Source organism: Alosa sapidissima, chromosome 2 (assembly GCF_018492685.1).
Source record: "Alosa sapidissima isolate fAloSap1 chromosome 2, fAloSap1.pri, whole genome shotgun sequence".
In the NCBI taxonomy this organism is placed as follows: domain Eukaryota; kingdom Metazoa; phylum Chordata; class Actinopteri; order Clupeiformes; family Clupeidae; genus Alosa; species Alosa sapidissima.
In genome coordinates this window covers 12,307,919-12,323,623 of record NC_055958.1, presented here as the reverse complement: position 1 = coordinate 12,323,623, position 15,705 = coordinate 12,307,919, and the positions used below count along the sequence as shown (strand labels likewise).

The 15,705-nt window shown below is 43.2% G+C and overlaps 1 protein-coding gene across 1 annotated transcript in view; it reads left to right on the top strand.

Moving 5' to 3' along the window:
• myo3b (myosin IIIB) overlaps positions 1–15,705 on the top strand; it is a 153,907-nt gene that overhangs the window by 59,133 nt on the left and 79,069 nt on the right. The window contains 10 exon segments of the mRNA XM_042067829.1: positions 4,100–4,184; positions 4,658–4,774; positions 6,283–6,387; positions 7,822–7,905; positions 8,519–8,721; positions 10,616–10,714; positions 10,867–10,981; positions 12,073–12,199; positions 12,508–12,718; positions 14,544–14,691. Of these exon segments, the coding sequence (XP_041923763.1) occupies positions 4,100–4,184; positions 4,658–4,774; positions 6,283–6,387; positions 7,822–7,905; positions 8,519–8,721; positions 10,616–10,714; positions 10,867–10,981; positions 12,073–12,199; positions 12,508–12,718; positions 14,544–14,691 (1,294 nt within the window).

The window sequence follows — 15,705 nt, the reverse complement described above, 5'->3', positions numbered from 1 at the left end:
CACACACACACACACACACACACACACACAGTGCATTGATGAAGTGTAAATGTTTGTAATGTTTGTTTGTTTACTTTTTTGTAATTATTATTATTCCTGTGAATGGTTTGGCAATGCATCATATGATTTGTCGTGCCAATAAAGCATATTTGAATTTTAATTGAATTGAATTGAGAGAGAAAGAGAGAGATGAAGATAGAGAGAGAGGAGAGAGAGAGAGAGAGAGACAAAGAGAGAGAGAGGAGAGAGAGAGAGAGGAGAGAGAGGGAGGGAGAGGAGAGAGAGAACAAGTGGCTGAATTTGGGAGAAGAATAAAATTGTTTGTTTGTGTTTGCATGTGGTGTATGTGTGTTTGTGTGTGTGTGTGTGTGTGTGTCTGTGTGTGTGTGTGTGTGTGTGCGCGTGCGTATATGTGTATGTGTTTGCGTGTGCATGTGGTGTGTGTGTTTGTGTGTGTGTGTGTGTGTGTTTATGGGAGAGTGTGAGTGGGGTTAAGGAGATTACTCCTGACCTCGTGGGTGGAAGGCGAGTCCATGTTGAGCTTAGCAGCCGCAAGTGAGGAAAGGAAGATCAGTGATCGCAGCGAAGCTGCCCGATTAGCTCTCCTGCTCTCAGTCCACCGGCCAGTCAACCGGTCAGTCAGTCCTCGAGTCTCCACGTTAACGCTAACGACCAGGGACCGGGCGGCAGAGCCTCCCCCAGCTCGCGCTGCTGTTTCTAGGGCAGCCATGCCACCATGCTGGACCTGAGCAGGAAGGCCCGCCGGAGGGCCAAGCGCCGGGCTCTCTCGCTGGTCAGGAGGGGTCGAGTGTGGAAACGGAAATGGTGAGTGGAGTTGGAGGTGAAGAGGAGGGGGGGGTGGTATGGAGGTGAAGAGGAGGAGGATATGGAGGTGAAGAGGGGGGTGGTATGGAGGTGAAGAGGAGGATATGGAGGTGAAGAGGAGGGGGGTGGGTATGGAGGTGAAGAGGAGGATATGGAGGTGAAGAGGAGGATATGGAGGTGAAGTGGGGGGGGGTATGGAGGTGAAGAGGAGGATATGGAGGTGAAGAGGAGGGGGGTGGGTATGGAGGTGAAGAGGAGGATATGGAGGTGAAGAGGAGGGGGGTGGAGGAGAGAGGAGGGTTTGGGGTAAAGTTTAGTCTGTTCTTTAATCACAGTTGTGTTGTGTCGGGTAGAAATAGAATTAAAATAAAAATGATGAGTGGATATGGAGGTGTGTGGGGGGAGTTTAGTGTTTAGTGTTTTTTAATTAGGGGGTTGTGTTGTATTGCGGAAGTGATGAATTGGGATTTGGGAGACATTATAGAGATGGGAGTTATAGTGGTGATATTGTGATGTGTCTGTGTGTGGTGGGGGGGGCGTTCTTTTCAGAACAGTGTTGTGTTGTGTTGAAGATTTGATGAATTGGGAGTAGGAAAGAGGATGTTTTTTTAGTGGAGTTTAGGTTTTGCTGTTGTTTTGAGTAGGGAGAAAAGATCAGGGTCGGGTGGCTGTGTTTAGGAGTAGAGTAGTGAGATATTGTAGTAGTAGTGAGTATCTGGTTGGATGACCTACAGAGTGGACGATTTGGTGGAGGGATGTTTTTGGGGTTGGATTAGGGTGAAAGACCTGTGTTTTGTGTAGCAGAGGACATACTGGCAAAAAGGAGGAATGAGGGGTTGGGAGTGAGGCTGAGGGTGGGGGTGGGGGGGTGGAGAGGGGTTGTGGTTCAGCATTTTGGGTGGCTGTGGGAGGGGGTTAGCTGTAGAGCTACCAGTCCTAAGTGGTTTAGACTGCTTTATACATGTTCAGGAGGGACAAGATGTGGAATATAAAGAGGTGAGATTTGATTGAGTGTCTCATCATTGCTGTCAATGTCATTTCTTGTGTCGGTGGAGGTGGTTGGGGCATTGCCCTATTTTGCTTAGTTAACAGATGTTCATTTGAAAGAGACATAATGTGGAATTACTACTGTATGGAGGTATGGAGGTGGTGTTCATGGTTCATGGTGTCTGTGTTGGTTTGTTGTTTTTTTGTATATCTGTTGGCTCAGTTATTTTATTTATTCCGTGGATATGTTAAGGGCATGTGATGAGGGCATATTATCATGAAGGAGATTTTGGGGAAGGCTTCAGGACACCAGTCTGCAAACTGGTGAATCTGGAGTTGACTGTCATGAATACAGGAGGTGTTTTGTTGTGCTGTGTTTTGTTTTGTCTTGTTTTGGGAGAGCATACGATCCATGGTCATTATTTTGTTCTTTTGATAAGTGGTGACATTAAGGAAGGCCATGGAACCCCTGATCTGTGTAATCTTTATGAGATATAATAGATGAACATGAGACAAATGAAGCATGCACAGGCTCTCTTACACATTGGCATTAGACAGATGAAGCATGCGAAGGCTCTCTTACACATTGGCATTAGACAGATGAAGCATGCGAAGGCTCTCTTACACATTGGCATTCTATTGTTCTTATTTACACCTGATGTGTTACATCTAGTTTTCTTGTGTTCTGGCCGTATGTCTAGTCTTGTCAGACCATTAGGAGGTCATTAGCCTATTATATAAGGTCTTGAAGGAAAATACCTGTGGCATGGTAACAAAAACAATCATAATTGGACCAGCAACAGATTATTATATTGTTTCATAAGAAATAGTCTGTGTTTTTGGCTTTATGCACAGGTAGGTTCATTGTTGCACATTGTTTCTAGGTGTGTGCTGTGGCCTACATTGGCAGAGTTTGCTTAACTCAGATAAGCTGTTGCTGGATATATCTGGAAGTGGGTAGTCTGACTGAGATCACACGCACCCTCCTCTTAATTCACACACTTACACAACACACTCAAACAGGCACGCACACACACACACACACACACACACACAAACACACACACACACACACACACACACACACACACACTCACACAAACACACACACACACACACACACACACACACACACACACACACACACACACTCACACACACACAGAGAGAGACATGCACACACCCACATGGGCCTGCACACACACACACACACACACACACACACACACACACACACACACACACACACAGAGAGAGAGAGACATGCACACACCCACATGGGCCTGCACACACACACACACACACACACACACACACACACCCACCCTCAGGGGAGTTTTTAGGATGTGAATGTGGCAGCTGGTTCTCCGTTGACCTCTGCCCCTCTGAGTGTGCCTGTGGAATAAAAGGTCACGCTGAGATGAAGTGAGATGAGAGAGTGATAATGGATCAGCTCTCTCCAGGGAGACACACACACGCGCGCGCACACACACACACACACACACACACACACACACACACACACACACACACACACACACACACACACACACACACAGTATATACTCACACGCACACACCACAAATGAAATGAATACAGCCCACTTCGACATCGAAGCTAATTAATTTCCTTCTCTACCGAATAAAATATTTTGATAATTAATTTGAAGAGTTTGCTTTTAACCCTTGTAGGTTATCAGTATCATAATTACACAATTACATTTGATTATGTTTTAATTGTACAATTTAATTAGACTAGTTTTAACATTTTAGCATTAACATTTATCTTTTCAACTAAGACACTGTTGTAATCCACATCAGTCTCTGACCAATTAACACAAATGAATAAAGCCTGCTGTGATGACTGTAGAAATCTATTGATTTTTTCACCCTGCATGACATGTATTTTGTATGTATCTATTTTAACTACTAATATGTAGTTTAAATCAATTGTTAAATCTCGGTTAATGTATGTATCTTGGTTAATACTGTAGATGGGAAATTACGATATTAGTAATAGAAATGCAAGCATGCAATATTACAGTTTTAGAGATATGTGGAAGATTCACTTTTAGTGGCAAATAAGGTTGGACTATTTCATTGATACAGATTATTGCATTGTTTCATTAAAAATACATATGAGTCCTTTTGGCTATGAGTACTTTCGGTATGATGGACATGCGGTCTAGCAAAAGAAGAGTGCTGTGTGCGGTGAAATCCTCTGTAACCCTATTGTCTTAAGCTGTGCTGTATTTGTTTGTTTGTTTATGTGCTTTGTGTTCTCTAGGCACGAGAGGATTAACACGCGTAAGACGCTCATCATTGAAAGCAGTCCTGATGATGACCTGGTGAATCTGGAGGTGCTCGACGAGGTGAGGGTGCAGTCGAGGCGACGCCGAGAAACAGAGACGTATACAGTATATGTTCTGTAAACGTCTGTAGGTGTATAAATTAGTGAAGTAAACGTGTTTTGACGCCGAGGCTCTCGGAATAGAGACGTATACACAGTATGTGTCATATTGAGGTGTGACGGCAGGCTGCAGTTTGATTTGAAGTCATCTGTCTGTTTGTAAGTGTGTGATTTTGGGTTATTTTGCTATCTGTATTGATGTCTAATGATTAGAATGAAATTTGTTGGGTGTAAGAAACCAACAAAAAAAGTCATGTGCAGTATACTTTGGTGTCTATACTGGTATATGTGATCTGCATAGATATCTACAATATACTGTATGTAGAAAATATACAATGAGTTAGGTGTTGCTATTCTGTTAAGGATTGCACATTGATTATTTTGTGTAATCAGAAAAAAACTAAAGAGAAATACGGTTTTGTATTAATTTTTCAGGAAACGATTATTAGTCATCTCCAGAGGAGGTATGGAGAGCTGCAGATCTACACATATGTGGGGGATATCCTCATCGCTCTCAACCCCTTCCAGAGCCTCAGCATCTACTCCCCACAGGTGAGGCCAACACACTCTCTCTCTCACACACACACACACACACACACACACACACACACACACACACACACACACACACACACACACACACACACACACACACACATAGATCTAAATGTACCAGACTTACTAATACAGTATATCAGCATGGATTAGAGGCACTTTACAGTTAGTAGCATGGATGGACACACTGAGAGCTCAAAATTAATTTAAGCAATTAACCTTGAGGTTCTAGTGATTATTAAAAAGCTAAGGGTCGTTGTTAGGCACGGAGTGCAGCAACTCTAACTTTTCTATCAATTTGCCATAGGGCAGCAATATAGAATGAAATGCGGTCAACGTGAAGGGTTGTTCTGGGATTTTGCAATGGCACTGAGCGCTATTCAGCCAATCATGATTAAGGACCGGAACTATCTGTTTTAGAAGGATGAATTATAAGCCTACGCATGTACCTCTGCTGGTTGATCTCCTCTTGAGATAACCTCCCGGCCCAGCTGAAAGGTGCTCAGGTGGGCCTGTGATCGGCGAGCTTACCGGACGCTGTTGTGTTCCACATACCCGGTTCTCAAGTGGAAAAGACTGAAAGGAAAGGGATCAGAGGGCATGTGGTGATCCGCAGGTCTGCTGACTTGAGGTCTGTAGCATTTGTGCAGACCAGGGTAGCGATAGCTTCATCATCGTAAGATGATACTGTATATTATTCTAAAGCAACCTGGGATTTGACCATTTACTGGCTTTAGTGTAGAAAAGTGTGAGATAAAACCTACTTTTGGGTTGCAGATGCATTCCAATGTTTGTCACTTTAGGCTTATGAATGTACTCACAAGTACTGTATGCTAACCAGTAATATTTTTACATGCAGTTCACTTAAAGCTGCATTTGGCAAGTCTGACAGATTGAGGGGACAACATTTTGAATGTTTACAACTCTCATGCCCCTCCCCCACTACCACCGAGCACCCTCTCATTGAGTTTGTGCTCGTCAGTGCGCACCAGACTGCAGCAGACTGTGATTGACAGTCAGATATCAGAGAGCCCTGCTCTGATTGGACCAGAAGAACCGGGAGCTGTGGGTTTTTGCAAAACAAATAACAGGCTCTGGATGAAGGTAGAAGTGCGGGTTTTTTTCTAAAACCGGCTGATTTATGTTGTTCTGTCAGAGCATAGTGTTGGTTTCAGTGAATATAATCAAAAAATCTTGCCAACTGCAGCTTTAATATAATATATATCAGTGTGATGCATTCAGTAAGTCTGTAGATCTATTGTTTTTTTTTTTCATTATTTGTCTCACAAATATTGCTGAACATCCTGTTTCATCCAGTGACTGTTTCATAGACTTACTGAATTACAGTATATAGGACTAAAGGACAGGCCCACATGCCATAGTAATTTATATCACACTTACATGCAGAACACTGGAGAATGTCTGTTCTATGAGCCTGAAACAGGTTTATGTATTTTATTCATTTTCACATTGCAGTAGTGTGTAATGAGCGTTGCTTTCTCTAGTTTTCCAAGCTGTACCATGGAGTCAAGCGCTCAGAAAACCCCCCACACATCTTCGCCACGGCAGACGCAGCTTACCAGAGCATGGTCACCTTCAGCAAAGACCAGGTACTGTGTTCGTCTGTCTGTCTGTCTGTCTGTCTGTTTGCCTGTCTGTCTATCTGTCACTCTGTTTGTCTGTCTGTCTTGTGTTTGTGTGTGTCTTTGTCTTGCTCCCAATAACCCAGGGAAGTAAAAGTTGTAGTTTGTTTTCCCACTCTGAAAATGACCTGAGTTGAACTCTAACCCGGGTGGGCACTTGGACCCGTACGTGCCATGAACACTGTAGCAATTTGCGACACAGCGGGCCCCTGCGCTGAGATGTTTTAATATAGGTTGAATATCAGTAGAGGTACAGAAATGTAGGCAGAGGATAAGGCACGGTATTCACCTGGGGGGTATTCCAGAAAGCAGGTTTACTGGCTTAACTGGGTATATTAACCCAGAGTTAGCGGTAAACCTGGGATTTCAGCAAATGTGTTGAAATCCCAGTCCAGCAAAAGAAAATAAACGCTCTACTGGAGCAGATCGAGGGGCTTGACCATGCGAGGGTGCCACAGACAGACAGAGACAGAGATTTTGTGCTTTATAGATAGTTAGATAGATGTCATCACAGTGTTTCACAGAAAGTATTTTACAGTATTTTGAAAATACAAAAATACACAACACTGAAGTATTTTGATACAAATTACAATGGCATTTTCATCATCTCAATAAAATACAAATTACAAAATAGTATTTTGTATTTGAAATACGTATTTTAAATACATGTATTAGAAATACTGCCCATCTCTGGACACATATTATGCTTCCTCAATACTGCACAAATAAACCATTCATAAACTGCAATTTCTAACTCTTGTCCTTATTGGAAATGCTGGCTAATGCTGAATCATCACTGTTTTTAATGCTGAATCATCACTTCCTTTTGTCAAAAATATAATGGTAAAATATATTTATTGAATATATGAGTTGAATTAAATCCAGGTAGTATTTCAGTAAATAACTTTAGGGTTATATAAGCAGACAACAAAAAAGGTCTATAAACAGACAGAGTAATGTAAGCTGATACATTAGATGGCTTGATTGCATGACACTTTGGATCAGACTTAGAGTTGCCCTGCATTGAGCAGATGATTTTTTTTCTAAAGCAATATAGACCTGCAAACGACGGGTTCAGAAATCAAACCCGAGCTGACCAATGGACTAGTTGCATGAAAGGCTCTCGGTGGGCTTGTTTGTTTCCTGTGGAGCCAGGTGTGTTTGAATCTGCCGCTATACTAAATGTAAAAATGCATCAGACAAATGTAATTAAATGTAATTCAAACACACCTGGCTCCACTGGAAATTAACAAGCTCACCGAGAGCCTTTCGTGCAACTAGTCAATTGTCTGGTGGTGAAGCTACTGCTGCTCACTATCGTCATGCTCTCAGAATTATATGTGTTATCTGTTGTTGTTGATATTAATGTTGTTATTGTTGTTGTTTGTTTCCATGGTTTAGTGCATCATCATCAGTGGGGAGAGTGGGGCAGGGAAGACAGAGAGTGCCCACTTGATCGTCCAGCACCTCACCTTTCTAGGAAAGGTAAATCATCTCCACTTACGCATGATTCATACTGGTCGTAGGCCTGCGGCCTGCAGGCTCTTATCCAAATCCCATAATGGAGTTGATGCACACAAGGAGAAATGTGGCCCTGCTGCTGTGGCACAGGACGGGGCTCTTCAGATCAGAACAAATAAACGCTGTTCTGCTTTATTAAGCTTTGATAGTGAAATTGCTGGAATAATGGATGGAGAGGCGGAAGGCAGCTAAACTGATGGTTTGTTATTGAGGACTGAAAGTCTACATGCCAATATTTTCACTGTTTTCACTGACCCTGCTTTGTACTACAAACATAACAGACGTCAATGCCAGAACAACACATCGGCCTACTATGCTGTAGTTTACAATGGTCAAAAACAATGTTTAGCCACTTTTTACTCTGAGAGTTGTGCTGCAAACAGTCAAGAACATAACAGATCATAATTGTGTTTACATTTGTCAACATTGTGTTCATTTGTTTGTTTGTCTGTATGCATGACTTTACAGGCAAAACAACTATATTGTATGAAAAGATCATATTCACATTCATGTTGTTATTCAGAAATGTTGTTCATCTGTTTGTTTATTTGTTTGCTTGTTTGTATATCTGTGACAGGCCAACAACCGCACACTGCGGGAGAAGATCCTCCAGGTGAACCCTCTGCTGGAGGCCTTTGGGAACGCCTGCACGGCCATCAACGACAACTCCAGCCGCTTCGGCAAGTACCTGGAGATGAAGTTCACCCCCACCGGCGCCGTCATGGGCGCCAAGATCTCCGAGTACCTGCTGGAGAAGTCCCGAGTCATCAAACAAGCAGCGTGAGTGGAGCCCCCCTGAGGCAGGGAGGTCTTACTGCATCAGATTTAATTCAACTGAACTTTTTAAGTTGAATTAGATTTTAAAGCATGACTAAAGAAGATTTGCTCTCTGTGTTCAACAGTTGAGAGGGGCAAAAACTAAGTTTGCATCTTTGCAACAAACTATAAACATTACTCTGATACAATATGGAGGGAATGCACCAAAAGCATAACCTGACTCTCGCCAGATGAATTTCGTTCTGCCTAGCTCCGCCTAGCTCCACTCACATCCATCTGGGATCGGTTCCGTTGAGAGTGATTTCGGCACCAGATTGTATGGTAGAGCCAATCAGGACGCAGGGCGGGAGTTTCATAGATGTGACGTAGCGTAGAAGCGACTGTGAGACTGTTCTCAGCGTCACGGGTTGGCTTCGATGTGAGTGGTTGAAGTAGCATGTCAATAGATGACTGACAAGTGGCTTATCCAATCATATGCAAGCATTTTTTGATTAGGCCCAGCCTTCTGAAGCACCACTCCAATGAATTGATCCCATATGGATGAGTGGAGCTAGGCGGAACGAAATTCATCTGGCGATAGTCAGGTTACCAAAAGCATTCTATAGAAAGAGAGCTCTGAATTAGTAGCCTATCTATTTTTACTCTACACTTAGTCACACTCCAAACTTCCTCCATTGCAAAAAGAAGAACATAGCTAAAGATGAACTGATCTTGTCTTCATGCCAAGCAAGGCGTGTAAGTGTAAACCATAAAATTTGACACCTAATAATGAATACCATGGCAGCTGTACAATGAAGACCCTCAATTTGTAAAGTCAGTGTCTTTCCTTCGGGGACGCATGTAAAGGTAGACAGTTTTTAACACTTTGTCAAATGATTATTCAGCAAAACATCAGCTTTAAAATGTTTTATATACTCATGATTAGTTTACTTTATTTATCGTTTGTCACCATCATGTTCAGCAGTTTGGTTCATTCAGAGAGGAAAGAGCAGGAAACCACTGAATGTGTTGCGTTTCAATTTCAATTTCTATTTAATATCACTTAGAGAGTGGCAAAACATTACACATGTCTCATGGCGCTTTACAGAGTGTTAAAACATTCAGAGAGAGCCCATGCGATGAGGTCTGTCATCTCACTGCTGGTGCTGCTGTTCTCCATGTGTGGAGCTCAGACTCAGAGCACCCAGACTGAAGTTCAGACAGAGAGCCAGAGCACTGGGGCTGCTGCTGCTGTGGTCACTACCCAGCTGGACGTCTCTGCTGAGCTCAGGGAACTCAGAGGGTTGCTGAGTTTCGAAACAGCAAATCTCGGCCAGGTCCGCTGATTAGAGAGCACTGTTGACATGTGTGAGAGTGTTATCAGGCTGTTCACCTGATCAGTGCTGCACTTGTTGCTGGGCAGGGACCAGAATTAGACAGAATTAGACCATGTTCTTTCTGGAACACTGTGTAAACACTCTTTCTGTAAACACTGTGTAATGTCCTTATTTAACCTCATTATATGACTGCCATCGGTTTTTAATGAATAACATGAGACATTTTGTTAAAAAGTAATTCAATTTGGCTCCTCGTAGTTTTTTGCTACATGTTGTGTCAAACTCATATTAAATATGATATTTAGGTACTAAGCGAAACTCTACATAGATTTTCTAAAGTGATCATACAAAATATAATACTACTCCTATAATATGATTTGGTGTTAGGTAAACATGATGATACTTAACATTAAATATCCACTGCTTAAACTATGCAGTTGGCATTAAATACCCACTGCTTAAACTATGCAGTTGGCATTGGACGTTTTACCCTTGAAAAAAGAAAATGAGCTTAGTGAAGATGAATGTCCTGAACAGGCACATGATGAATGAGATAATGTGTTTGTTTTATCTTTTAACAGAGGAGAGAAGAACTTCCATATATTCTACTACATCTATGCTGGCCTGTACCATCAGGAGAAACTGAAGAAGTACAGACTCCCAGACAAAACACCACCAAGGTGTGTGTGTTACTGCACTGCAATGTACACACACACACACACACACACACACACACACACACACAACCTCAGGGGCATCGGAGAGCACAGAACTCCGATTGATTGATCAGTTGATTGATTGGTTGATTAATTGATTGGGTGTTAATGTGCAGGTACATTGGCAGTCAGAATGGGAAGGTGATGCAGGACATCATCTCCAGCAAACTCTACAAGGAGCAGTTTGATGCCATCCAGGACTGCTTCAGGATCATAGGGTTCACTGAAGAGGTATGGAAGCCATGTCCCCACGCATTAGTATTTTTGTTTTACATGATGTTTGAATATAGTGTATTGTGATACTTTTACATTCATCACCATTATACTTTCTATTTGGTCCATATGTTCCATAATAAGTAACTGTATCACTACTGTAGATAAGAACTAGAATAGCTCAGTGAGACATGGCTTATGGGGCAGTGGTAGCATACAGTAGTGGCTAAGGAGCTGGGCTAGCATGCAGTAGCCAGAAAAGCTGTGAGCCTTCCACTGTTGTGCCCCTTGAGCAAGGCACTGAACCCTTGAAGGAGTACCGTCACACCGGTGTGACGGGAATGTTGGGAAATTAACATTCTAAAGAATATCTGGGTTCATTGAATTCAACATAGAATTTTAGAACCTTCAATTGTTGCGGAACTTAGAACGTTCAAAAACCTACACCTTTAAGGGTTAACCCCGCGCTGCTCCAGGGTTAATGTAACAATGTCCTTTTAATATAGCTTAAGTCGCTTTGGAAAAACCATCTGTGAAATGAATAAATGTAAATATAATATAATATCATCTAAGATTTATATCATATAATGTAAAATGATATCAGGCATTTTCATGAATACTATTTATGTGTTGTACTGATAGTCAAGGATATGATCTTAGAGGGGAAAACATAAAAGGATGAGGAGGAGGAGGAGGATGATGATGAGTAGGAGGAGGATGATGATGGTGAAGTGGAAAGGGAGGAGGAGGAGGAGGAGGAGGAGGATGATGAGGAGGAGGAGGAGGATGATGATGGTGAAGAGGAAAGGGAGGAGGAGGAGGAGGAGGATGATGAGTAGGAGGAGGATGATGAGTAGGAGGAGGAGGATGAGGAGGAGGAGGAGGAGGATGATGAGTAGGAGGAGGAAGAGGAGGAGGAGGAGGAGGAGGAGGATGATGAGTAGGAGGAGGAGGAGGATGATGAGGAGGAGGATGAGTAGGAGGATGGTGAAGAGGAAGAGGAAAGGGAGGAGGAGGAGGAGGATGGTGAAGAGGAAGAGGAAAGGGAGGAAAAGGAGGAGGATGGTGATTAATCCATTTGGTGGTGTCTATGTGTATGCGTCCTGCAGGAGGTGAACTCAGTGCACAGGATCCTGTCTGCCATCATGAACATGGGCAACATCCAGTTCACCTCCATCACCTCCCAGCACCAGACAGACAAGAGCCAAGTGCCCAACTCAGAAGCTCTAGACAATGGTGAGACACACACACACACACACACACACACACACACACACAGACACACACACACACACACACACACACACACACACAGACACACACACACACACAGACACAGACACACACACGCTCATGTGTGCCTTTTATTATAAAAGGCACACATGAGAAGACATGCACATTATCATACACACATGTATAATACTGTGTGTGTGTGCATGTGCCTTGTGTCATTTATGGTTATATATAAATGGTGGTTGTAGTTATATATCCTGTGTCCTTAATTGTGTGTGTGTGTGTGTGTTTGTGTGTGTGTGGGTCCTTAGCTGCCGATCTCCTGAGCATCGGATCGGAAGAGCTGCAGGAAGCTCTGACGTCCCACTGCGTGGTGACGCGCGGCGAGACCATCATCCGCACGAACACGGTGGACAAGGCCACCGACGTGCGCGACGCCATGTCCAAGGCCCTCTACGGACGCCTCTTCAGCTGGATCGTCAACCGCATCAACACCCTGCTCCAGCCTGACACCAACATCTGGTGAGAGCCCAGGATTGGACAGCATGGCTGTCAGGCAGACAAGTTCATCACACGATTGGTTGTCTGGGTCAGGACATCCTAGTGTTGGCCAATCAGTATAGTTACAGGAAACACTGGAGCTGTTCCCTGTTCTTTTAGCTTGTTTGTTATTGTGCTCATAAAGCCAAAGAAACTATGTGTTTGTGTTTGTGTTTGATTCTCGATTCACGACTCACGAGTCATGATTCATGATTCACAACTCCTCTGCTGTAATACTGTAATAGCAGTTTGTGTTTAACTCAGACTCTTAAAGAATGATCTCCTCAGCTACCGCGTGACTCGTTAGGAAATCTCTTCTGAATGGGTTTCATTTTGTGCACTTACTCACACAGCTCTATTGTGGATTGATCTCTGTGTCAGACAAGCTTTCATTAGTCTAGTCTCTGGAGTGATTAACACACACACACACACACACACACACACACAGTCAGACAGAGACAGACAGAACGACAGAGACATTCACACGCACGCACACACACATACATACACACACACACACACACATACGTATGCATGCGCGTGCACACACACACACACACACACACACACACACACACACACACACACACACACACACACACACACACACACACACACACAGGCAGTCAGACAGACAGTCAAAATAACAGACATTCACACACACATGCATGCACGCGCACACACACAAACACACCCATACATACACACACACACAAAGACACACATACACATACACACACACACACGCGCACACACACAGACAGAATGACAGAGACATTCACACACACACACATATGCGCGCACAAACATACACATACATATGCACACACACACACACACACACACACACACACACACACACACACACACACACAGGCAGTCAGACAGAATGACATAGACATTCACACACACACACATACATCCACGTTTCAACGCCAAAGCACGGTGACCTCTGCTGCTAGCCAGGCTCAGGCTCCCAGTCTCATTGAGGAATGCTAATGCAGTGAGCCAACAGTAGAAAAAAGGGGTTCTATAAATGTTTGATGTGGAGTTGCATTGAGAAAAATACTATTCCTTGTGATGATTAAGAAGACTTCAGAGAGATGGAGAGAGGGCTGCACATTGATCCAGATCATTCCCTTTTGAAATCATCATTCGGACTGTCAGGGAACCGTCAGTAGGTTCTCTCTCTCTCTTTCTCTTTCTGGCCAGTTCAATCTATTGCAAACTTGCACTTATTGCCACTAATCACCTGTTAACCAAGACTCAAGGTGACCTTCCGCTTCAGATCCAGCAGGCAGTAGCTCTCAAGATAGAGGTGGGAGGGGCTAGAAGTTTCCTCTTTTTTTTTGTTAGTTTTCTGTTTTTTTTCCCCCCGATACAATAACTTTACCATTGGTGTTTGAAGAGAACAACTGCTGCAAATGGAAGATTTATGTGACCATTTGAATCGCTTCATGATTCTCCATGACATTTATTTAAATGGTTTTAGTCCTGGGATATGTGTTTGAGATTACAGTGTCCATACCATACCCGTCTGAAGAGGTGCACTGATATATAGTATATAGTAGATTTGAATTCAATTACATTAAAACAATGGCCTCTACCTATGCCTTATCATTTAGGTGCATTCAAATCCATGTAATTTCATTTGTAGGTTGAGCTTTCGAGTTGATATTGACGTTTATTTTGAAATCCAGGTTGGAAATATCTTGATGAGAGAGACTGATGTATTGTAAGACATTGCACGTACAGTATAAACTGCTCCTCTCATCCTGCTGTCTGTGGTGTGTCCATCTCTGTCCAGTGCTGCAGAAAGTGGGATGAACGTGGGCATCCTGGACATTTTCGGCTTCGAGAACTTCAAGAAGAACTCCTTCGAGCAGCTCTGCATCAACATCGCCAACGAGCAGATTCAGTTCTACTTCAATCAGCACATCTTCGCTCTGGAGCAGGTGAGAGAGGCCTGACAGTGCAGCACTACACATCTTGCTGTGTGTGTGTGTGTGTGTGTGTGTGTGTGTGTGTGTGTATGTGTGTGTATGTATGTGTGTGTGTGTATGTGTGTGTGTGTGTGTGTGTAACATTTTTTTTACCATTTAATTTGTTATTAAGGAAACACGAGTTATATTATCCTTAATTATTTGTATGATCTTTTCGTCTATCAATTCCAGCATCGTGTTTAACCACCAAGCACTGCACTGCGCTCTACAGTAGTGCCTTGATTATCGGTGCTGTGTCTTAAAGGCCCTTTAATGAAGATGTGCTCTCCCAGAGCCACTCACTCTTCTTAATGGCTCTCGGAGTCGAGCGAAGGATTAGCGGCACGTCTGATCCTTGATTTGTGCAAGCAGCACGTTCGCGTTCACCACGTCCCACAGTCGTTATACGACACCGAAGAGGGTGCTAGAAGCTCTCGGGGATCGCTGACTGTGGCTAGTGGGAAAGCGTACAATGGCAGTGTGTTGGTGATGACAGAAGTGACGTTTATCTGTTGAACGTCTCCGAGTGTGTGATGCGTAGAGATTGTTCTAGAGTGACGTACAGGTGGGTTTTCTGTCAGTGGTGCGCTAGATTTAGGTAGAGCTAATCTTAGCGAGAGCGTCGTCTTAATCTCAGCCACCGACTATTCTATTCAGTTTACTTCACAGAAAATGAAGGAATTTCATTTTGTTGCATTAAGTGCAATAATATTGATTCTGCCTAATGAACTGCCTAAAAAGTTGGGGGGGGGGGGGGAGACACACTTAAGGTACAGTTACTGCTAGGCACGTAACCCACTAGTGTTTGTTATTTAGTTTTGATCCAGACAGTAAGTTCTGGCTCTGAAGTTGCAAGACATGAACGAGATCAAACAAAAGCAAGCAACTGCACTTCATTAAAAAAAAGAAAGAAAACAAAACTTTAAGGTGCTGGATCAAACAAAAACAACAAAGTGTAGAATAAAATGAACTGGACAACACTTGCAT